Source organism: Carcharhinus amblyrhynchos, unplaced genomic scaffold (assembly GCF_965287045.1).
Source record: "Carcharhinus amblyrhynchos unplaced genomic scaffold, sCarAmb.v2.hapA scaffold_51, whole genome shotgun sequence".
In the NCBI taxonomy this organism is placed as follows: domain Eukaryota; kingdom Metazoa; phylum Chordata; class Chondrichthyes; order Carcharhiniformes; family Carcharhinidae; genus Carcharhinus; species Carcharhinus amblyrhynchos.
Window position 1 is genome coordinate 79,384 of NW_027649792.1, and position 24,617 is coordinate 104,000.

General features: G+C 44.4%; 1 protein-coding gene across 1 annotated transcript in view; it reads right to left on the reverse strand.

Annotated features, from left to right (window-relative positions):
* Window positions 1–3,533: 3,533 nt before the first annotated feature.
* Window positions 3,534–24,617, reverse strand: part of LOC145337485 (putative G-protein coupled receptor 139) — a 70,030-nt gene continuing 48,946 nt past the window's right edge. The window contains exons 3-4 of the mRNA XM_080182275.1: window positions 10,504–10,747; window positions 3,534–3,604 (exon numbers count right to left, since the gene is read on the reverse strand). Coding sequence (XP_080038401.1) covers window positions 3,534–3,604; window positions 10,504–10,747 — 315 coding nt within the window. The remainder of the gene's footprint in view (window positions 3,605–10,503; window positions 10,748–24,617) is intronic.

The following is a 24,617-nucleotide window of genomic DNA, read 5'->3' on the forward strand; positions in this document are numbered from 1 at the left end:
CTGCCTCTCTCTTTTTGCCACTGTATGTCTCTATCTCTCTGACTCTATGCCTCTCTCTCTCTCTCTCTCTCTTTCACACACTGTCTCACTCTCTGTCCTCTCTCTCTGTCTTTCTCCGTCACTGTCATCAGGTGTGACATTCTCACCATATCCTCTCTCATTTTCTTTTGCGCTCTTTCTTTCTCTTTCTCAATCACTTTGTTCTACCCTCTGTCTCTCTCCCTCTCTCTTTCTCAGGCCCTGTTACTTTGGCTTTGATTTTGGTCTTTCTCTCTCTCTGTCTCCTCTCTCTTTGTCTCCCCTGTTTCTCCTTTTTCTCTGTTTCCCCCACCCCCCTCACACCATCTTGTCTCTCTGTCTCCTTTGTCTCTGCCCTCTCTCTATCTCGCTCTGTTTCCACTCTCTCTGTCTCCTCTCTCTCTCTGTCTCCTCTCTCTCTGTCCTCTCTCTCTGTCTGTCTCCTCTCTCTATCTCTCTCCTCTCTCTGTCTCCTCTGTCTCTGTCTCCTTTCTCTCTCTCTCTCTGTCTCCTCTCTCTGTCTTCTCTCTCTCTGTCTCCCCCTCCCCCCACTCTCTCTATCTCCTCTCTCTCTCTCTCCTCTCTCTCTGTCCTCTCTGTCTGTCTGTCTCCCCTCTCTCTCTCTCTGTCTCCTCTTCCTGTCTTCTCTCTCTCTGACCCCTCTTTTCACCTCTCTCCTCCCTCACTTTCACGGTCTCTCTTGGCTCTCTGTCTCAGTTGCTCTCTGTCTCTGTGTCATACTGTGTATCTGTCTGCTATTGATTATGCCTCTGTCATGTTTTCATTTCTATAATTCAGGTCGGAAGCTCCAAAGTGTTTCATGAAGTCTGCCTGGATGCTACCTTTTGCTTTGGTAAGCATGAGATGCTTCACTTCAACTATCATCCAATTAATCTACGAATGAGCTCTCATCAAACAAAGTTTATTTGATATACAGTTTATTGAATTTACATATAGAAAGAAAATTAGCAACACATTTTACCAGTTACAAACAAAAATTAAACATGATATTGCATGAACTTTAACATCCAAACAACATTCCAATGAAACAAATCCTGGAAAAAAAACACAGGTTTAGCACAGCAAAAAAATAATGCCCACACGATATTGGGATTTAGACCTTTGCTTTATTGTTGCAGTTCTCTTGCGGCACACACAGACAAACTTGCAGTCAGAAGAGTTTTGCAACCGCGAAGACTCTAGTCAAATGAACCATGAGCTGCAGATTTTCTTCTCAGGAGGGGTCAGGCACCTTACTTATATCTAACAGCGGAATTTCCAGAAACATGGGAGAGAGAGAGAAAGAGGAACTCTGCTTTCCAGGTTTATATCCACCTGCTTCGGAAGTAACATTGAAATGAATCCTTACATATTTCCTGGGAGGAACCACCTGATTTTATTTTGTCAATCGAACTTCCCTCTCACAATGCAAGGACATAAAAGATCCCACAGTAAAAATAAACAAATCCTCATTTAAGCCATTGAGTGGCAATAAATGGACATTAAGCAGATGGCCCAGCAACACTGAGAAAAAAAAATCTCAAAAGGTCTGCTTATAACTGTCGAGAACATGATTTAAAACAAATCTTAAAGGTAGACTAACATCAGACCGTGTCGATTTGTTTCCTTCTCTTTCCCTCTCTGTATATACTTGCGTCAATATCCTCCTTCATCCTGCCTCTTCCTCTGTCTATTTTGATCTCTGTCACTCTCGCTGTGTCTGTCACTCTCTCTGAGTCCCTTTGTTAATGGTTCTCTGGCTGTGTCATTTGCTATGTATCTTGATGTCTCTGTCCCTCTCTCTCTGGCTCTCTATCTCTTTGTCTGCATCTCCCTGAAGGATGTGTTCATTAGACGTATTGGCCTCAAACAGGAAACGGGCTGTGGTGACTAGGGGAATTTCAAAGTAACTTAATTGCACTGTTAATGTCAGCCTTACTTGTGACTAATAAATAAACTTTACTTTTCATGTTACTTCACCTCTCTCTCCCATTCTATCACTATCTATTTCTTTGTCTAAACCTCAGCCTCTACGTCTGTATTTTGCCCTCGCTCTCTCTCATTTTCCCTCTCTATCTCACTCTATCTCTGCCCCTTTAATTTCTTTCCAGTGTCCTCAATCTCACATCTCAACAGCTCTGCATCTCATTCTTCCTCGCTGTCTCTTTGGTTTTTGTCCCTCTCCCCACCCCGAACTGCATTCTCTTTCCCTCTCCATCCACCACCACTGCCCTTTTCTCTCACTGTCTCCCTGATTCTCAGCCTATCTGTTTTATTTCTCTCTCTCAGTTTCATTCCCCATTTATTTCTCTCTCTTTCTACCCCTCTCCTTGTCTCTCTCTTTCTCACACACACACTCACACCTAATCTCTCTCCAATCTCTCTCTTCCCCTCTCTCTTTCCTCTCTCAGGATTTCAGTTCATTTCCATTTCAACCCTACCCATGCTGAGTTGGTAAAAAATCTCTGTCTCCAATGCTCTGCTGTCTTTATACACCCAGTTTGTGAACAGAACTCCCACTTACCTGGTGAAGAAGCACCATTCCGAAAGCTAATGGCTTTTGCTACCAAATAAACCTGTTAGACTTTAACCTGGTGTTCTGAGACTTCTTACTCCAATCCCCTGGCCATCTCTGTGACAATACTTGCTCTCTGTATTTTTTGTATCCATTCGCGAGGCATGGGCATCGCTGGCTGGGCCAGCATTTAGTCCCAATCCCGAGTTGTCTATGAATTGAGTGGCTTGTTAATACATCATTTCAGAAGGCACTGAAGAGTCAACCACATTGCTGTGACTCTGGAGTTACACTTTAGCCTGACCAGGTAAGAACGGCAAAGGTCCTACCCGAAAGGGATATTAGTGAACCATGTGTCTCCCCGACAGCTGATAATGGTCATCAGTAGAATCTTAATTCCAGGATTATATAAATTGATTCAAATTCCACGTCTGCTACGCTGGGATTCGACCCTGGGTCCCCAGAGGTGACCTCAGCTTCTTACTGATAGCCCCACCATTTGACCTCTGTATATCGCAGTCAGATTTCTGTCAGATCAGGGTGACCATTTGGCATGATGTGAAGGATGGCCCTAACAGTGGACGGATAGTATTGTTGGGGGGCAGAATGTCTGCCCTTTCAGTGTCTCGGAAGAATGAGGGAAGATGGTCTAGCCAGTGGAAGGATTAATGTTTATTTATCAGTATCACAAGTAGGCTTACATTAACACTGCAATGAAGCTAGTGTACAAATACTGTTGTTGCCACACTCTGGTGTCTGCTCAGGTAGAATTTAACACCTAATCCATCTAACTAGCAAAAATTTTGGACAGTGGGAGGAAACAGGACCAGCTGTATGAAATCTATGCAGACATGGGGAGAATGTGCAGACTCCGTACAGTCATTGACCTGAGTCAGGAACTGAACTTGGGTTCATGGCACTGTGAGACAACAGGGCTAACCACTGTGTCACCGTGGCACCACCCCCCATTTTGTCATGGGGTCGCATTTCCCAATTGGTGTCATTCTTGTAATTCCAGAAACTCTTGGTGATTCAGTTCAGTTTTATTAATTAAATAACTAGCATAAATATCTAAAACGACAGATGGTCAAAACATCAGATGTAAAGGTCTAAAATATAAGATGATTAGAGGTTTAGATAGGGTGGACAGTGATAGCCTTTTTCCTCGGATGGAGAAAGCTAGCACGAGGGGGCATAGCTTTAAATTAAGGGGTGGTAGTTATAGGACGGATGTCAGGGGTAGGTTCTTTACCCAGAGGGTGGTGAGGGATTGAAATGCCCTGCCTGCTGCAGTTGTAAATGCGCCTAGTTTGGGGGCGTTTAAGAGTTCCGTGGATAGGTTTATGGATGGTAAGGGTTTGGTTTAGGTTACAGGGTCATTGTTTTTTAACTGGTCGGCGCAACACAGTGGGCCGAAGGGCCTGTTCTGCGCTGTAATGTTCTATGTTCTATGTTCTAAAATAAATACGTCAGCTCATTCTCCATCTGCTGTCTGAAGCATGAAAAAGGGAGCATTCTGAAACTCTTAGTGTTTCAGCTCTCCCCTTGGGTTAATGAAAGGAAAAATTGGAATCAAGAGAGACTTCAAGACATCCTGCAGTTGCTTTCTGAACTGAGTTTGTGTCACAGCATAAATTGCAGTGTTTGTGCAGCAGCTCAGGAGCTGCAGCATGAAGCCCAATTCCAGAACAAAGCGATCTACCCATATGGACTTATAACCCAAACCATACATCCTGATCCATATAGAATAAAACATTGACAGTGACCATAACAGGATGAAATTGCTGGTGATAACAAATAGTAAAATGATTGATTTCCTTCGACTCTCCATCTCTGGGTCATTGGAACTCTCCCCACTGCTGTGAGCACGGAGTCTCCTGCGGGCTCTGCTGCTCACTAAAATCTGTCTGACCGTGACAGCATTGAGCAGCAGAATCAGAACAAATGGGACACAAGGTGTTAGCACTTGGTGGAGGAACTCAATGGTTATCCAAACCGAAGATAAGTGGACTTCCTGAGCGGCATCACAAAACCAGGGGTCATTCCACAGCCAATATCGACCATTTAGCATAAAATACCAGAAAATGTTCTTTAAACAGCTCAGCACTGTCACTGTTCCCAAAGCCACAGCTGCCGTTTTCTCACTGCAATATTTAATTTTCAGCTTGGGGCAGCAAATGGCCACAAATCGATCAAAGGTGAAAGTGACGGTGAACCAGACAGAACAGTCAGTGGCTGCGTAAAGCAGGACGGCGTGGATGTTACAAATGGGGATGGCCCACAGGAATTCAAACTGATCTCGATAAACAATTGGAATGTGTCTCAAGATCAGGTCAAAGATAATGACCAGTAGGTCCCCCACCGACATGGCCGCCAGGTAATGGGTGACACACTTGGACAGACCACAGTTTCTGCTCTTCAGGGTCACAATTGTGATTACATTGACTGTCAGGAAGGGTAATAAACAATCAATTTATATATCAAGCTGGGGAACACATTGTTAGTTTGCATTTAGTTTTACTGATATTTTCCAAAATGTAACTGCATCCTACGAATATACCGAGAATCAATGAAACTGAAATGCCAGCTGGGAAGGGATGTAATGCAGTTCAATAAATGAAAAAAATGGACAACAAAAGCTGGGTTGAGGAGTAAGGAGAAATTGGAGTCTATGATTTGATTTATTATTGTAACATGTATTAGTAGAAAATGAAACGTATTGTTTCATGTATGCTATTGTTGTGAAGTTAGTGTTTGGAGAATTGTAAAGCAATTGTAAAAATGTTAAGAGTTGTGAAGTTGTCTACTTAAAAGATGTTTTTTTCACACTTAGAGTTCATAAAGAGATGCATGTGTACACAAAGAGCCCCAAAGTGAAAGAACATTTCAGAGACAAAAACAACAGGGCTGCTTTGGTAACAGCCTTTAAGCTTTGGATCATAACATGTTATTGAATTTTAACCAATTAATTTAAAATAGGATTTGAATAGGAGCAACCTATAGGATTTAAATTTGGTACTTTGATAACCTGTAAACCAACTCTACTGTGGCGGGTTTTGGGATGTCATTCGTGGTATAAATCCAACTCCCAGCTGCAGAGACTGCTTGTCAACGACTGCCACAGATCTCAGCAAGAGAGGGAGACGCACAGAGTGCAACTCTCTCTGTCAGTGTAAAAGTACATTTATGTCTTAAAAGAAAACCTCATCTCAACCATAAAGGTACCAACAGAAGCAAGGGAGGCAAATGATAAAGAAGAAAGCAGACCACTGAGGACATGACCTGATTGTATTTTGAGTGTGACTAAGAATTCTATTATTTTGTTAGAACATAGAACATAGAACATAGAACATTACAGCGCAGAACAGGCCCTTCGGCCCACGATGTTGCGCCGACCAGTTACAAAAACAATGACCCACTAGCCTATACCAATCCCTTTTCGTCCATAAACCTATCCAGAGATCTCTTAAACGCCCCCAAACTAGACGCATTTACAACTGCAGCAGGCAGGGCATTCCAATCCCTCACCACCCGCTGGGTAAAGAACCTACCCCTGACATCCGTCCTGTAGCTACCCCCCCTTAATTTAAAGCCATGCCCCCTCGTGCTAGCTTTCTCCATCCGAGGAAAAAGGCTATCACTATCCACCCTATCTAAACCTCTAATCATCTTATATGTTTCAATAAGATCCCCTCTTAGCCGCCTTCTTTCCAACGAAAACAACCCTAGATCCCTCAGTCTCTCCTCATAGGACCTCCCCACCATACCAGGCAACATCCTAGTAAACCTCCTCTGCACCCTCTCCAACGCCTCCACATCCTTCTTGTAATTATTTTGTTATTAAGTTGTAATTGTAATTATCTGAACAGGTTTCCATTAGAATAACATTTCATTCAGCTTGTTTATGGTTTAGTTAACCTGTTTACTGTTAGTTAAATAAATAACAAGTTACTTGTTTTTTTGGAGAGTCTCGGGTAGTTATTTTGATTTAACCAACAATAGCTGTTGAAGTGCAGATAATGCCCCTTCCCAGTCACTTCTTAACAGATTATTAAGTGAGAGACTTCTCTTTGAGTGTTAGCTCTCAGAGAGGAGATCAACCTTCCCTTTGTAACAGACCTGGGGGCTCAGGGCCAGGAATTTGCAGAGTCCTAGATCTTTGAATAAACTTTAAGTGAGAAATGGAAGATCCGTTAAGGACAACAAGCTGGTTTAATCAAAAGACAAGTGGCTCTTCACGTTACTAAAGAGGCTTTGGGGATCAAAAATGCTTCCCAAATTTGCCAATGAAGTTTAGAAAGACTGAAAAATGTGACACTTGTAGAATTGGCAAACAAGATAAAATTGGGTTTCACTAGGGATAAAAGGAAAGCTGAAATTGTAATGGAAGTTGCCAAGATCTGAGGTGAATCAGAGAAAGAGTCAAGTACAGTTGGGTCATACAGTCATCGATGGGTTCTTGATAAGAGAGGGGATTAAGGGTTATGGGGAGAGGGCGGGAAAGTGGAACTGAGCCACGACAGATCAGCCATGATCTTATTGAATGGCGGGGCAGGCTCGAAGGGCTAGCTGGCCTACTCCTGCTCCTATTTCTTATGTTCTTATGTTCTTACAGCATGGAAACAGGCCCTTCGGCTTAAGTTGTTCATGCTGCCCCTTTGTTTTTACCACTAGGTTAGTCCTAATTGCCCACGTTTGACACATGCCCCACCTTACCCATATAAACTCTCAACTCTTTTTAAAAGACAAAATTGTACCCACCTCTACTGCTACTTCTGGCAGCTTATTCCAAAAACTCACCTCCCTCTGTGTGAAAAATGCCCCTCTGGACCCTTTTGTATCTTTCCCCTCTCACCTTAAACCTTTGCCCTCTAGTTTTTGACTCCCCTGCCTTTGGGAAAATATAATGACTATCTAGCTGGTCTATGCCCCTCATTATTTTATAGACCACTATGAGATCAATATAATCATAAGTGATTATGGAAGGCAAGGTTGATCATAAACTTGGCAAAAACAGACTTTTGTGAAGGCGGAAGTGACAATTTCAAGGCACAACATCAGATACGGGCGGATGACACTGAGAAATGTGAAGGTGAAGGCCATCAAGGAATTTCCAAGACCATCATCGAAGAAAGAAGTGGAAGAAGGCATTTTTGGGATTTAATGAATTCGACAGAAAAATCATGCCAACTTTAGCAGGTTTTTGACACCGTTGATGGACTTGTCAAAAAGGAACATGAAATTTTGGTGGCCAGAGCCATGGGGGGAGGCTGTTGAAAATTTGAAAGCAGTGTTAACCACCGAATCTGCTTTTGCTACAGCGAACTTTTTGAAAACCTTTAAAGCTGCCATCGCCTCCAGTGGTGTAGGTGTTGGAGCTGTGTTGTTGCAGGAGGATGAATGTGAAATTGAATGGACGATCAGTTGATTTTCAAAAAAAATCCTGACCACCGGCAGTCAAAATATTCCACAATTGGAAAGGAATTATTGATTTTAGTAATGTACTTCCAACTATTTATTATTAACCTTACAAACAATGCACCAGGTTCAATCCCAATCCTTTGACAATTCTGTAAAAATTCAAGGACAAAAATACCAGCCTTATGGTGCCTTATGTTACAAGCTTTTAATTCATAGGTTGTACATGTTGTGGGTCATGAAAATGTTATTGTGAATGCTTTGCCATGAGTTTAAAGGAGGGGAAGAAATGAAGACATCTTTTCATGATGATGGTTCATTTTTTTTCTTAAGGTTACGAAGCGAGTTTTTGTAAAATTATTTTAAAAACATGCTAAAAGTTGTAAAATTGGCTGTGTAAAAGATGGTTTTGATTCTTCTGCCCTTAGTGTTAAAAAATAGACTGTTAATGGTTTAGTTAACCTGTTTACTGTTAGTTAGTTAAATAAAGAGTTACTTTTTTTAGAGAGAGAGCCTCAGATAGTTATTTTGGTTTGATCACTAAAAGCTGTTAAGGTGCAGATAATCCCCCTTCCCTTACACTTTTTTAGCAGATTATGAAGAGGCGTACTTCTCCTTGAGAGGTTGAGTGTTTGTTCTAAATAAGGAGATCAATCTGCCCTTCGTAACACTATACAGACAAAACATACCATACATAGAGGGACCAGGACAGATTGTTGGCGATCTGCACGCCAAGAAACTTGAAGCCCTCAACAATTCCCACTTCATCCCGATTGTTGTAAACAGGGACATGTCCTCCACTATGCATGCTGAATCTGTGAGTACCTCCTTCATTTCACTGACATTGAAGGAGAGATTATTGTCAACACACCAATTCATTGGGTTCTCTATCAGAGGCGTGGGCGAAATGGAACAGGGAGAGCGGGTGAATCAGGGAAACTGGGGTGACAGGAAGAATGCACAGATGATTGGTTTATCACAGGCAGGGGAGTAATGTGAGGTATTTCCTACTCTATTGCTGTTAATCTTTTGAGAAGAAAGAAAATGGGGTTCTGATTGAAACATTGAACTTCCTGAGGGACATGGACAGGGTGGGCGAGGAGAGGATGTTTCTTCTTCTGGGAGAATCAAGAACCCGGGGTCACTGTTTAAGAATAAGTTGTCACACATTTAACAAACAGATAAAGAGAACATTTGTTTCTATTGGAGGGTGGTGATTCTCTGGAGCTCTCTTCCTCAAAAGGTGGTTTCATGGAGCTCCAAATGCCCACATTTGGCCCAGTTCCCTCCATACCCATCTTACCGATGTAACTGTCTAAACGTGTTTCAAAAGACAAAGTGTATCCACCCCTACTACTGCCTCTGGCAGCTCGTTTCAGTCACTCATCACCCTCGGAATTAAACAATTACTTCTCTGGACCCATTTGCATCTCTCCCCCTCACCTTAACTCGATGTCCTCTTGTGTCAGATCACCCATAAGCCTCCTATGCTCCAGGGAAAAAAAGCCCCAGTCTATCCAGCCTCTTTTTATAACTCCTAATAAATGCGTTATGCACTCTTGTATTTAATGCTACCCTTTCTGAGTATAGAAACACAGAGGGACCTAGGTGTGCAAGCCACAAATACCTGAAGGTGGCAGCACAGGTGGAGAAGGTGGTGAAGAAGGCATATGGCATGCTTGCCTTTATAGGACGGGGTGTAGAGTATAAAAGCTGGAGTCTGATGTTGCAGCTGTATAGAACGCTGGTTAGGCCACATTTGGAGGACTGCATCCAATTCTGGTCGCCGCACTACCAGAAGGACAGGGAGACTTTAGAGACAGTGCAGAGAAGGTTTACCAGGATGTTGCCTGGTATGGAGGGTCTTAACTATGAGGAGAGACTGGGTAGGCTGGGGTTGTTCTCCCTGGAAAGACACAGAATGAGGGGAGACCTAATAGAGGTGTACAAAATTATGAAGGGTATAGATAGGGTGAACAGTGGGAAGCTTTTTCCCAGGTCGGAGGTGACGATCACGAGGGGGTCACAGGCTGAAGGTGAGAGGGGCGAGGTATAACTCCGATATCACAGGGACGTTTTTTACGCAGAGGGTGGTGGGGGCCTGGAATGCGGTGCCAGTAGGGTGGTGGAGGCAGACACGCTGGCATCATTGAAGAATTAGCTGGATAGTCACGTGAGCAGCCTGGGAATGGAAGGATACAAACGAATGGTCTAGTTGGACCAATGAGCGGCACAGGCTTGGAGGGCCGAAGGGCCTGTTTCCTGTGCTGTACTGTTCTTTGTTCTTTGTTCTTCTTTCTATAATATGGTGACCAGAACTGTACAAAGTATTCCAAGTCTGGCCTTACCGATATCTTGTGCAAGTTCAACAGGACGTCCCAATTCCTGTATTCAATGTTCTGACCAAAGAAACCAAGCATGCCGAATATCTTCTTCACCATTCTGTCCAACTGTGACTCCACTTTCAAGAAGCTATGAACCGTACACCTAGATCTAGTTGCTCTATAACTATCCCCAATGCCCGACCATTAACCGTCCCGATTCCATCTTACATTGATCCAAATTAAACTCCATCTGAAGTTCATTGGCCTCCTGGGCCAATTTATCACGATCCCATTGCAATTCTAGGTAACCATCTTCACCGTGCACTGTGCCACCATTCTTGATCTCACCTGCAAACTTCCTAACCATGCCTCTTAAAATCTCATCCAAATTATTCATACAAGTAACGGTGGTCCCAGCGCTAATCCCTGAGGCACATCGCTCGTCACAGGCCATCAGTTTGAAAAGCCACTTCTACAACAAAGAACAAAGAAAATTATAGCACAGGAGCAGGCCCTTCAGCCCTCCAAGCCTGCACCGACCATGCTACCTGACTTAACTAAAACCCCCACCCTTCCAGGAACCATATCCCTCTATTCCCATTCCATTCATGTATTTGTCAAGATGCCCCTTAAAAGTCTCTATTGTATCTGCTTCCACGACCTCTCCCAGCAGAGAGTGACAGGCACCCACCACCTTCCGTGTAAAAAATCAGCCTTGTACATCTTCTTTAAACCTTGCCCCTCGCACCTTAAACATGTGGCCCCTAGTAATTGACTCTTCTACCCTGGGCAAAGGCTTCTGACTATCCATTCAGTCCATGCCTCTCAATCTTGCAGACTTCTTTCAGGTCACCCCTCAACTTCCATCGCTCCAGTGAGAACAAACAAGTTTCTCCAACCTCTCCTCATAGCTGATGCCCTCAATACCAGGCAGCATCCGGGTAAATCTTTTCTGTACCCTCTCCAAAGCCTCCACATCCTTCTGATAGTGTGGCAACCAGCATTGAACACTATATTCCAAGTGCGGCCTTACTGAGGTTCGATAAAGCTGCAACGTGACTTGCCAATTTTTAAACTCAATACCCCGGCTGATGAAAGCAAGCATGCCGAATGCCTTCTTGACTAGCTTCTCCACCTCCAGTGACCTGTGTATCCAAGTCCCTTTGCCTATCAATACTCTTAAGGGTTCTGCCATTTACTGTATAGAACTGTATACAACCACTCTCTCTTTTCTGTCATCAAGACAATTTTGCATCCAACTGGCTACCTCACCCTTGATTCCATGAGGTTTAACCTTATTCAATGACCTACCTTTTGGTATCTTGTCAAAGGCGTTGCAAAGATCCAATGTCAACTGCAGTATCCTCATCAATTTTCTTGGTTACACCTTCAAAATGGTGGGAACAGAGTCTCTGAATATTTTGAAGGATGGGGTTGAAAGATTCCCAGGGGTTTGCAGGAATGTGGTGTTGACGTTACAATCAGATCAGTCAAGAATCTTTTCAATAGCAGAGAGGCACAAGGTGCTAAATGGCCAATCCCTGCTTGTAATATGAATGTGTGTACACAGTACAAGAGATCTTCAAGTTTCTAGGTGTCCAGATCACCAACAGCATTTCCTGGTCCCTCCACACCTACACTCTTGTTCAGAAAGCTCAAAAATTCCATGCTTTCTCAGGAAGTTAATGAAATTGGGCACGTACCACTCTCACCTACTTTTGCAGCATAGAAAGCATCCTTTCTGATGGTATCACAGCTCGGCATGGCCCTAAATACAAGTAAATACAAAATTGATGAATGTAGCCTAGTCCATCACACAAACTAGCCTTCCGTCTATTGACTCTAGTGCACTTCATGCTGCCTCAGAAAAGCAGCCAGCGTAATCAAGGATCTCATGCACCCCGGACATACACTCTTGCACTTTTTTTCCATCAAGGAAATAAAACAAAATTCTGGGGTCACATACCAATCGACTCAAGAGCCTACCATGTATTAAGGTGATCTTTGTCCAAACACTACATTCTGCACTCCCTTTATAAAAGCAATTTACAGTGATGCTGGAATCTGAAACCAATCAGCTTTGACAAAGGATCATCTGAACTCAAAACGTCAGCACTTTTCTCTCCGTACAGACACTTCTCGATTCTGCATTCCACACTTTACTTATCCGTGAACGATAAGCTGTGTCTGTCTGGTGCAAGAAACAATACCTTTCACCGTATACTAATACATGTGACAGCAATCGATCTATTCAAAAGAAAGTTGTGGTAAACATCAGTAAAAGTCTACTTTGATCCCACATGGAATACTGTGTCCAATACTGAGCTGCACACTTTGAGAAGGATGGAGAGACTTTCGGGAGGGTACAAAAGAGTTTTCCTAGAATTGTTCAAGGAGAACGGATTATACAGTGACCTGGTTAGACTAGAGAATCTGGTTTCGTTCTCCATAGAGCAGAGAAGGATATAAAGGAGGTTTGATGTAGGTCTCAGACATTTTAAAGGGTTTAAATAAATTAAATAGTGACATGGGGGTGGGGGGGTGGATTTTCCCGTCCCGTCCATCACGGGAATCGTAAATGGACTGGACACAGACCATGCAGAGGTCCGTTGATCTCAGTTGGGATTTTCCAGTCTTGGGGTAAGCCAGAAATACCCACCCAGAATATTTCCACTATCAGACGGGTAGATAACCATTAGAGACGGATTGGTTAAGAAAAGCCTTCAATTCTGGTCGCCACTTTACAGGAAGGATGTGGGGGCTTTCGAGAGGTACAGGAGAGGTTTACCAGGATGCTGTGTGGATTAGAGGGTCTGAGCTATAAGGAGAGGCTGGACAAACTAGGGTTGATTTCTCTGGTGTGGTGGAGGCTGAGGGGAGGCCTGATAGAAGTCTATCAACTGATGAGAGGCATAGATAGGGTTGACAGTTAGAATTGTTTTCCCAGGGTTGAACTGTCTATGCAGAACCCCTACAGTGCAGAAAGAGGCTCGTCAGCCAATCAAGTCTGCACCGAGTACAGTGGAGGGTGTAATCAGTGTGGACCAGCCTCAGGTACAGGAATGGACTAAATCGACAGGGAGCAGAGATTAAGTGTGAAACTGAATTCAATGGACTCAATGCTCCCAAAACTGAAATAAGAAGGAGAGTAATAGATGACAAATAGAATAAGTGGACGCAGAAACTTACCAGGGACACCAACAATAGCCAGGATTGGATAGTAAACCCCTTGAATTACCCAGAGAACAAATTGGATGCGAACTGTTAATGGTAACCAAACAATCCAATCTTCAGAAAGAAGGAACAGGCCCTCAGCAAAATTCCTGTCCAGTGTTGGAACATTCCAATCTGTTGTCCCCAAACTCTGATCCGTTATTGGAACTTTACAGTCTATTGTTCCCAGATTCTGATACATTATTGGAACATCCCGGTCTATTGTTCTCAGATTCTGATCCATTATTGGAACATTGCAGTTTATTGTTCCCAGATTCTCATCCATTGTTGGAACTTGCCAATCCATTGCTCCCAGATTCTGATCTCTCCTCTCCCTCCGCCTGCCTCTCCACAGCCGCTGATCTCTGTTCGTGTCGGAGTTGTCGCTCTCGCTGTCTCAACGAGACAGCACATTGAACGGAATCCCTTATTAATAAAAGAGGAAAAACTCCCCAGTGACGCTGAACAGACCCACAGAGGCTCACATTAATTACAGTCACTAAACAAACAGCATCAGTTAACCCCATTCAATCCAACACCTTTAATATCACAATGGAATAGAACATGTACCCACTCTGGATAATGGTGGAGGTTCATTGAGAACAGGAACTGGTGGAGGCACTGGTCATAAACTTTTAATCTTCCCACTTCTTTCAACAATAATTTCACGGGATGTGGGTATCGGTGGCTCATCCCAGCATTTATTGTGCATCCATAGCTGCCCTTAAGAAGAGAGTGATGAGCTCCCCTTTTGAACCACCGCTGCTGTTCAGTGTAAGTGCAACCACAGCACTGTTAAGGAAGGAGTCCTGGGATTTGGAACCAGTGACAGAGAAGGAACAGCCGATATATTTCCAAGTCAGGGTGGCACGTGACTTGCCTACAGTGGTAATGTGGCCCATTTAAGGGTCATCTTCTAGAGGCCACGTGGTCAGGCCTGGCCCAATGGAGTGTCAAAGTAGAAAGCCGAGCCAATCGAATGCGAGGGCAAATATGGTGAGCCGGGTGAGGATTGGCAGTTGGAGCTAGGAAGGAGTAGTGTACAGTACAGTAGTGTAAGTTTAGTACTGTACAGTTAAGTAGTATACAGTTCAGTAGTGTACAGTTGCAGAGCCACTCTGTCTGACCATTTGATTAGTAGAGTTAGTTGTTTATTGACAATAAAGCCTTTTCGTTCTGAGTCAGCCTTGATTTATTACACTGGCGATAATGAAAAAAAAACTTTCCAGGACATTGGGAATCGTGGTACACGGTTAGAGGGGAAGAGATTGGAGCATCGAAAATAAGAAGCAACAAGGTAAAGGTGCATGTTTGCTCAGGAAATTGGAAAACTTGGGACACTAAGGGCCAATTTCGCCTGGCTAATCCACATGACCTGCACATCTTTGGAATGTGGGAGGAAACTGGAGCATCCAAAGGAAACCCATGAAGACATAAGGAGGATGTGCAGACTCCACAGACGTGCAACCAAGGCCAGAATCAAACCCAGGCCCATGGCACTGTGAGGCAGCAGCACCGACCACTGTGCCACAGTGCTGCCCACTTGTAGCGAATGCAGTAATAAGTGAAGAAAAGTGGATGGTTATTCCTCTCACAGTTTGCAGACTTAGTTTAATCTGAGGTTTATCATAGCAGATAAGCGTAGCAGAAAAGAGAAAAGAGAGGCGAATGTTAGGTCCAAACAACTGGGAACGGAGAGAGCATTGGAGGAATACAGAGAGAGTAGGAGGGAACTCAAACGGGGAGTTAGAAGGGCGAGAAGGGGGCATGAAATGGTCTTGGCAGACAGGATTAAGGAAAATCCAAAGGCATTTTACTCCTATGTTAGGAACAAAAGGGTGGTTAGAGGAAAAATTAGTCCTCATAGGGACAGAGGAGGGGAACAATGCTTAGAGTCCGAGGGAATGAGGTGGATGCTGAATGAATACTTTGTGTCAGTATTCACGAAGGAGAGGGACTTGTTGTCTGGTACTGTCTTGGAGGGAGTTGTAGACCCGTTGGAGGAAATATCAATTATGAGGGAGGACGTGTTAGGGTTTTTAGGTAGTATTAAAACTGATAAATCTCCAGGGCCTGATGGCATTTACCCTAGGCTGCTTAGGGAGACAAGAGGTGAAATTGCTGGGCCTCTGACGCAAATCTTTGTCTCTTCTTTGGACACAGGTGAGGTCCCAGAGGACTGGAGGATCGCGAACGTGGTACCACTGTTTAAAAATAGTAGGGATAACCCGGGTAATTATAGGCCAGTGAGTTTGACGTCACTGGTCGGCAAGTTGATGGCGAAGATTCTTCGGGATAGGATGTATACGCGTTTAGAGTGTTGCAATCTGATTAGGGATACGCAGCATGGCTTTGTAAAGGGGAGGTTGTGCCTTACGAAGCTGGTAGAATTTTTTGAGGAGGTGACAAAAACGGTCAAAGAAGGATGAGCCGTGGATGTTGTCTATATGTAAGGCGTTTGATAAAGTCCCTCATTGGAGGTTGGTGGGAAAGGTTAAGGCTCATGGGATACAAGGACAGGTGTCCAGATGGATTGAGAACTGGCTTGGTAACAGGAGACAGAGAGTAGTAGTGGAAGGGTCTTTTTCTCGCTGGGGGTCTGTGACTAGTGTTGTGCCGCGGGGGTCAGTACTGGGACCTTTGTTATTTGTAATACACATAAATGACTTGGAAGAGGGAGTAACTAGTGTGATCAGCAAGTTTGCAGATAACACGAAGATGGCTGGACTTGCTGATAGTGAGGAGCAGTGTCAGGCAATGCAGCAGGATATAGATAGGCTGGTATATTGGGCAGAGAAATGGCAGATGGAATTTAATCCAGATAAATGTGAGGTGATGCATTTTGGACGAAATAATGTAGGGGGGAGTTATACAATAAATGGTAGGCCCATTAAGAGTATAGAAACGCAGACGGACCTAGGGGTGCAAGTACACAAGTCCTTGAAAGTGGCAGTACAGGTGGAGAAGGTGGCGGAGAAGGCTTATGGTATGCTTGCCTTTATAGGGAGGTGTACAGAGTATAAGAGCTGGCGTCTAATGTTGCAGTTGTATAGAACGTTGGTTCGACCGCATTTGGAGTACTGCGTCCAGTTCTGGTCACCTTACTACTGGAAGAATGTGGAGACCCGAGAGCGAATTCGGAGGAGGTTTACCAGGATGCTGCCTGGTATGGAAGGACTGAGCAACGAGGAGAGATTGGGCAAATTGAGGCTGTTCTCCTTCGAAAGACGGAGAATGAGGGGAGAGCTCATAGAGATGTATAAGATTATGAAGAGTATAGATAGAGTGAACAGTGGTAAGCCTTTTCCTAGGTGGGATACAAAAATTATGAGGGGCCACGGGCTTAGGGTGAGGGGGTGTGAGATGTAATTCGGATGTTAGAGGGAGGTTTTTCACACAGCGGGTGGTGGGGGCCTGGAATGCACTGCCAAGTAGGGTGGTGGAGGCAGGCACGCTAGAGTTGTTTCAGGCTCAGTTAGACAGGCACATGAGCGGACTAGAGATGGAGGGATACAGGAGACTATTCTAAATAAGGATCAAGAGCCTTGGGACGATCCTGGAAGTCAATTGATTCCTACGGACCTTCCAACATATTTCATTGGCTCACTTGCTTTATTTCTGAGCTTCTGGGGATTCCGCGAATGTCTGTATAAGTTGTACATGTTTATTAATGTCTTCTCTTTTAATCCACAGGTGATTCAGTCCGCCTTGTTGTCCAACAAGGGGCATACACGCGGTGGGTCGTACGAGGGCTGCTCTTGGATGTTTCGAGAGTTGCCTAGTGCTTCACGTCATTTGTGTACGCTTAAACTGGACCAACTGACGGGCAAGGCGACAGCTCAGTGACTATCACTGTTTGCTGTGCAGACACATGGATTTGGGCCCGTGTCTGTGAGAGTTTGCACATTCTCCCCATGCTTGCATGGGTTTTCTCCGGGTGCTCCGGTTTCCTCCCACACCCCAAAAACGTGCTCTTAGGCTGATTGGTGTTCACAAATTGTCCCTAAATTAGTCGTCCCTCAATCTGGTTATGGTTCCTTTATTGTGGAGTCCAATAGATGTAGACAAAGTACACAGGTATAAGAGGGCACTCCCAATGTTAAAATGGCGACGCGGGCTCATTGGGCCGAAGGGCCTGTTCCCTTCGCTGTGTTGTTCCTTGTTCTTTGTTAGCGTGATTTTCCTGACACCCAGGGCAGGATTTTCTGTCCATGCTCGCCCCAAGTGTGGAAAATCTCTCCTGAGGTCAATGGACCTTGGCACGCTCTGTGCCCAGCCCACTAGGATTCCTGTGGCGTGCACTGGGGGAAAATACTGTCACCATCTTTTGAAGAGCTGGGTGAGTTGGTTCAAAGTCATTACTACCCCTTCCCCCACCAACACCGCCCCCCCCGCCCCTCCCCCACCCCATCCCTCCTACCTCACGACCATCAATCATTTTGTCAAGGTACAAATTTCACTCAGCGGCACGCGAGCCAGAGGAGGCAGTTTAAGAATTTATTTATTGCCCGTCCTTAGTTGCTCCTTGAGAAGATGGTGGTGAGCTGCCATCTTCAATTGCTGCAGTCGTTGTGCTGTGGCTTGACCCACGATGCCATTCGGGAAAGAATTCTAGAAGATTGACCAAAGACAAAGAAGGAATGGCGATATGTTTCCAAATCAGGATGGTGAGAGGCTTGGAGGGGAACTTGCAGGTGGTGGTGTTCCCATGTATCTGCTACCCTTTTAGAGGGAAGTGGTTATGGTTTTGGAAGGTGATGTCTAAGGATGTTTGTTTAAATTCTCTGTGGTGGAGAACGTGGATGTTTGTGGATGGTTTGCCAATTAAATGGGATGCTTTGTCCTGGATGGCGGTAAGCTTCTTGGAGTACAATGTTAGCAAGTGTGAGGTTATCCACTTTGGCAGGAATCATAGTAGGAGGGATTACTACTAAAAGGGCGAAAAGCTGCAGCATGCTACGGTGCAGAGGGACCTGGGGGTCCTTGTGCATGAGTCGCAAAAACCCAGTCTGCAGGTGCAGCAGGTGATCAAGAAGGCGAATGGGATGCTGGCCTTTATAGCGAGGGGGATAGAATATAAAAGCAGGGAGGTCTTGCTGTGACTGTACAGGGCACTGGTGAGGCTGCAGCTGGAGTACTGTGTGCAGCTTTGGTCACCGCACTTGAGCAAGGATATTTTGGCCTTGGAAGGAGTGCAGAGGAGGTTCACTAGGCTGATACCAGAGATGAGGGGGTTGGACTATGAAGAGAGACTAAATAGACTGGGTCTGTACTCGTTGGAGTTTAGAAGGATGAAGGGGGATCTTATAGAGACGTGTAAGATAATGAAGGGGATGGATAGGGTAGAGGTAGAGAGATTCTTCCCGCTTAGAAAGGACAGCAGGACTAGAGGGCACAGCCTCAAGATAAGTGGGGCGGCAGTTTAGAACGGAGTTGAGGAGGAACTTCTTCACTCAAAGGGTGGTGAATCTCTGGGATTCTCTGCCTGTTGAAGTGGTGGGGGCTACCTCGCTAAACATATTTCAGACATGGATGGACAGGTTTTTGGTAGGCAAGGGATTTAAGGGTTATGGGGAGAAAGTGGGAAAGTGGAACTGATCCACTTCAGATCTGCCATGATCTTATTGAATGGCGGGGCAGGCTCGAGGGGCTAGATGGCCTGCTCCTATTTCTTATGGTCTTATGTTCTTATGTTCTTGAGCTGCACCCATCCATGCAAGTTACGGAGTATTCCATCACACACACAACTTGTGATTGTAAATTATGGACAGGTTTTGAGGAATCAGGAGTTAAGCTACTTGCCAAAGTATTCCCAGCATCTACTCTGCCCTTGTAGCCATTGTGTTTATAGGATGATTCCAGTTCAGTTTATGTTCAGTGGAAACTCCCAGAATATTGACGGTGGTGGATTGAGTGATGGTAACACCATTGAATGTCAAGGGGTGGTTGTTCGCGTGTTTCATATTGATGATGGTCACTGCCTGGCATTTGTGCTGGAACTTTCCAATCCATCGTGCCCAGATTCTGATCCATTGTTGGAATATTCCAATTGATTGTCTGTTGATTCTGATCCATTAATGTAACATCCCAATCCATTTATCCAAGATTCTGATTCATCATTGTAACATTCCAGCCTATTGTCCCCAAATTCTGATGTGAACACAAGAACAAAGAACTAGGAGCAGGAGTAGGCCATCTGGCTCCTCGAACCTGCTCTGACATTCAATAAGATCATGGCCAATCTTTTCATGGACTGATCTCCACTTAACCTGCATGCTTACCATCACACTCAATCCATTTGTTTTCCAAAAATGCATCTATCCTTACCGTAAAAACTTCCAATGAGATAGCCCCAACTGCTTCCCTGGGCAGGAAATCCTCCAGATTCACAACACTTTGGGTGAAGAAGTTCCTCCTCAACTCAGTCGTCAACCTGCTCCCCCTTATGCGGAGGCCATGTCCTCTAGTTCTCGTTTCACCTGCCAATGGAAACAACTTCCCTCTTCTATTGTATCTATTCCCTTCATAATCTTATACGCTTCTATTAGGCCTCCGCTCATTCTTCTGAAATCTATTGAATATAATTCCAGGCTACTCAATTCTCTCCTCATAACTCAACACTCTCAACTCTGAAATTAAACTCATGAATCTCCTCTGCACCCCCTCCAGTGCCAGAATATCTTTCTCAAGGAAGGGGATCCATTGTTGCATCGTTCCAATCAATTGTTCCCTGATTCTGATCTCTTCTCTCCCTCCCAGTTAGGTGCAAACCTCATTGCAAAAGATTACAAATCTTTATCCCAGACATCCAGACAATCCTGACTATCGGCCCTCAGTATGGTCTTTAAAGTTTCCTGCCTCTGTCCTGCGATGGTACACAGTCAAGTAAAATTGCTTTACTCCTGAACGATCAAGAACTTCCCTGAATAACCTTGAAGTAAAGTTTGATCCTTGATCTGACTCTAAATCTGAGGGTTGTCCGCATCAAGTAAAATATTTAAGTAACTTCTCTACAACCTCTGACACGCTGAGCATTCATTTGCATCTTTTCAGCTTCAGTTGACACAACACAACCCTGCCACATCAACCTTTACAAGACGTGCCGGATCATCTCACGTGAGAACACCATCCATCAGATACACAGTACATACTTTTGCAACTCGGCCAATGTTGTCTACCTGATATGCTACAGGAAAGGATGTCCTGAGGCATGATACATTGGGGAGACCATGCACAAGCTACGACAACGGATGAATGAACATCGCTCGACAATCACCAGGCAAGACTGTTCTCTTCCTGTTCGGAAACACTTCAGCAATCACGGGCATTCCGCCTCTGATCTTGGGTAAACGTTCTCTGAGGCAGCCTTCACAACACACGACAACGCAGTCACTGAGCAGAAACTGATAGCCAAGTTCTGCACACGAGGACAACCTCAATCAGGACCTTAGGTTCATTTCACATTATCTTGCCTTGTCTTGCAAAATCTCATGAACTGTCCTGGCTGGAGGCAATGTACACCTCTTTAACCTGTGCTTAGCTCCCTTTCCACTCACATTGTCTGTACATTTAAGACCTGATTACCTGTAAAGACTTGCATTCCAACTATTACCTTGTAAATTGAGTTTGTGTCTATATGTGCCCTGTTTGTGAACAGAACTCCCACTCACCTGATGAAGGGGCAGTGCGACAAATGCTTGTGGCCTGTGCTACCAAATAAACCTGTCGGACTTTAACCTGGTGTTGAGAGACTTCTTATTGTGATTACTCAGTCCAACGCCAGCATCTGCACATTATAAAAGATCTCACATCTCAAGTCGCCTTTGAACATTTCCGCTCTCACTGGTTCTTTATGCATTGTTAGGATTCTGTGATGAGGCATTTTCATAGATCATAGAACCCTACAGTGCAGAAAGAGGCCCTTCAGCCCATCGAGTCTGCACCGAACACTATCCCACCTCGGCATGCCATTCAGAGAGAAGGAAAGGACGGGGTGCAGAATTCAAAAGGATCTGTGCAGAGAGAAAAGAGCTGACATTTCAAGTCCAGATGATCCTGTGTCAAAGATTTTAGATTCCAGAATCCACAGTAATTTGTTTTTATATGAAGGTTGGGAAGTGCAGAATGTACTGTTCCAGTCATAGCTACGATGGAGAGAAAGATCAATATAATATATGGTAGGGCCATGTACCAACCAACTCAAGAACATCATGGATCCACGATCATAGAATCATAGAGTCATAGAACACTACAGTGCAGAAAGAGGCTCTTCGGCCCATCGAGCCGAACACAATTCCACCCAGGCCCTACCCCCATATCCCTACATATTATACACACTCATCCCTCTAACCTTCGCATCCCAGGACACTAAGGGACCATTTCTTAGCATGGCCAATCAACCTAACCCGCACATCTTTGGATGATGTTCTTGAGTCAGTTGGTACATAGCCCCAGACTTTTGTATCTTTTTCCCAATGGAAGCAGTTGGAAGAGAGAATGTCCGATGTAGTTGCGGTCCTTGATTATGCTGACTGTTTTTCCAAAGCAGCGGGAACTATACACAGAATCAACGTATGGGAGGTTGGATTGTGCGATGGACTGGGATGCATTCACCACCTTTTGCCGTTAATTGCATTCTTGGACAGCACAGGAGCCATACCAAGTTGTGATACAACCAGAAAGGTTGTTTTTTATTTTGAATCTGTAAAAGTTGGCAAGAGTCATAGCGATCATGATAGATTTCCTTAATCTCCTCAGGAAGTAGAGTCATTGGTGAATTTCTTAAAAACAGTGTTGGTGTGGAGAGTTCAGGACAGGTTGTTGGTGATCTGGACACCTGGAAAATTGAGGGTCTCTTGTACCGTGTACAAACATACATATTACAAGCTGGAATCGGCCATTCAGCCTCTCAAGCCTGCTGTGCTACTCAAAACGCTCAAGATCTGATTGTAAAGTCAATCCCACATTCTTACCAACACCTTATAATATTTAAACCCCCTTCTTAAAAACATTCAAACTCTGCTCCCAGAGCAGAGTAACCGACCAAGTAGATGAGGGCAGTGCAGCCGATGTTGGACTTTAGCGAGGCCTTTGAAAAGGAACCATGCGGCAAGTTGTTGCATAAGGTTAAATCTCACGGGATCCAGGGTGAGCTAGCTCATGGGATACCAATTTGGCTTGATGACAGATGACAGCGGGTGGTTGCAGTGGATTGTTTTCCAATCTGTTGGCCTGTAATGAATGGTGTGCCTCAAGGATCAATGTTGACAATTTCTTAATGATATGAATGATTAGGATGGGAAGTTAGGAGGCATGATTAGGAAGTTTGAGGATGACAACAAAATTGGTTGTATATGGATAGTGAAAGAGGCTATCTGGGATTGAAATGGGATATTGGTCTATTGGGCCAGTGCGCTGATGAATGGCAGTCCCCAGGTATCAACCCCCAAGGGATTGTCATCCCCCTGATCCCCAGTAAGATGGACGTAAGCATGAGGAGTGAACTATGAGCTGTATTATATTGTAAATGTGCTGTGGATTCTGCCCCATCTGTATGAAGTAAATGGAGAAACATGTAAAAGTGTTCATAAATGGTTTCAAATGCTGTTACTGTATGGTGGTTGGGGGTGGGAGTTGCTGTTATTTACTGGGAGAGTATTATATATGTTTGGACATTCCTTTAAGGGAATGGACCACGTGAGCTCAAGTGTGTGCTGAGCTGTTGGGATCCTCCCAGAATGGCCAATATTTGGAGTGTTGTGTGAACAGTTGGAATAAAGTGTTGTGTTCCCTGACACCTGACTGTGGAGTCGATATTATGTCATTTTTTTTCATTTGCTAATTTTCTTCTTCAAGAAAATTTCTCTTGAAACCTCACAGATAATATTCCACCGTGAAAAATCTAAATCAGTTTTGAATGTGTAATGATGGGAAAGGATTTTTCATGAATTTGTGGGAATTGGGCCTCACTGCTGACCAGCACTTACCTCCATCCCTATTCACCAGTTGAGAGTCAACCTCATTGCTGTGGCATTTATCTGCCCCAGCGCCTGTGACCCAGGTTCGATTCCCATCTTGGGTCACTGTCTGCGTGGAGTCTGCAAATTCTCCTCGTGACTGCATAGATTTCCTCCAGGTACTCCAGTTTCCTCCCACAGGCATGCTGGGTTAGGTGCATTCTCTATGCTAAATTCTCTCTCAGTGTACCCAAACAGGCGCGGGGGATTTTCATACTAACTTCATTGCAGTGTTAATGTCAGCCAAATGTACCACTAATAAATTAACTTCAACATTATTTTTTCCCAATGATTGTATTTGTGTTCCATGATAGCCAAGATCATGAAAACATTTCGAATTGGCCACATTTCCAGCCACCATGAGGTCAATAACACCCAATTCCATACACCGATGCATCTCAGTAGTTCTCTCTGTCTCCCACTCTATGTCTGTCTCAGTCTCTTTCTGTCTTTCTGCCTGTTCCTCTGACTCCCTTGATCTCCCCTTTTGCCCCCTCTCTCTCTCTCCTACCCCCGCTCAGTCTCAAGCTCCTTCTCCCACTCTGTCTCCATTTCCCTCTCCCTCTCTCTGTCACACTTTATTTCTTTATCTGAATGCCTCTATCCCTTTCTCTGCCCCATTCTATCTTTTGCTCTTGCTGTGACCACTGTGCTCGTTCTATCTCAATTTCTGCCATTCACACCCGCTCTGTATCTCTGCTTCTCTCTGCTTCTGACTCTATCTCTCTGTCTCCTTTTCCATTGTATTCTTCCTCTGCCTTTCCTTCAACAAAAAAAGGGTGACAGGGACACGTTGGGCCAAAGAGCCTGTCTCCATGATATAAGCCTCAATGATGTTGAGATGCCGGTGTTGGACCGGGGTCAGCACAATAAGAAGTCTCACAAAACCAGGTTAAAATACAACAGATCCATTTGGAATCACAAGTTTTCTGAGCACTGCCCCTTCATCAGGTGAGTGGATGGGTCGGTTTCACCAATGTGCCCTTGATAGCCAAAGACCCAAAAACAAGATAATGGTTAGAATGCAACACTTTTTAGCTAATCAAGCATATACAGTATCAACAATGCGAGTGAAGAGAGGGATAGCCACAGGATAAAGAGGTGTGAATTGTC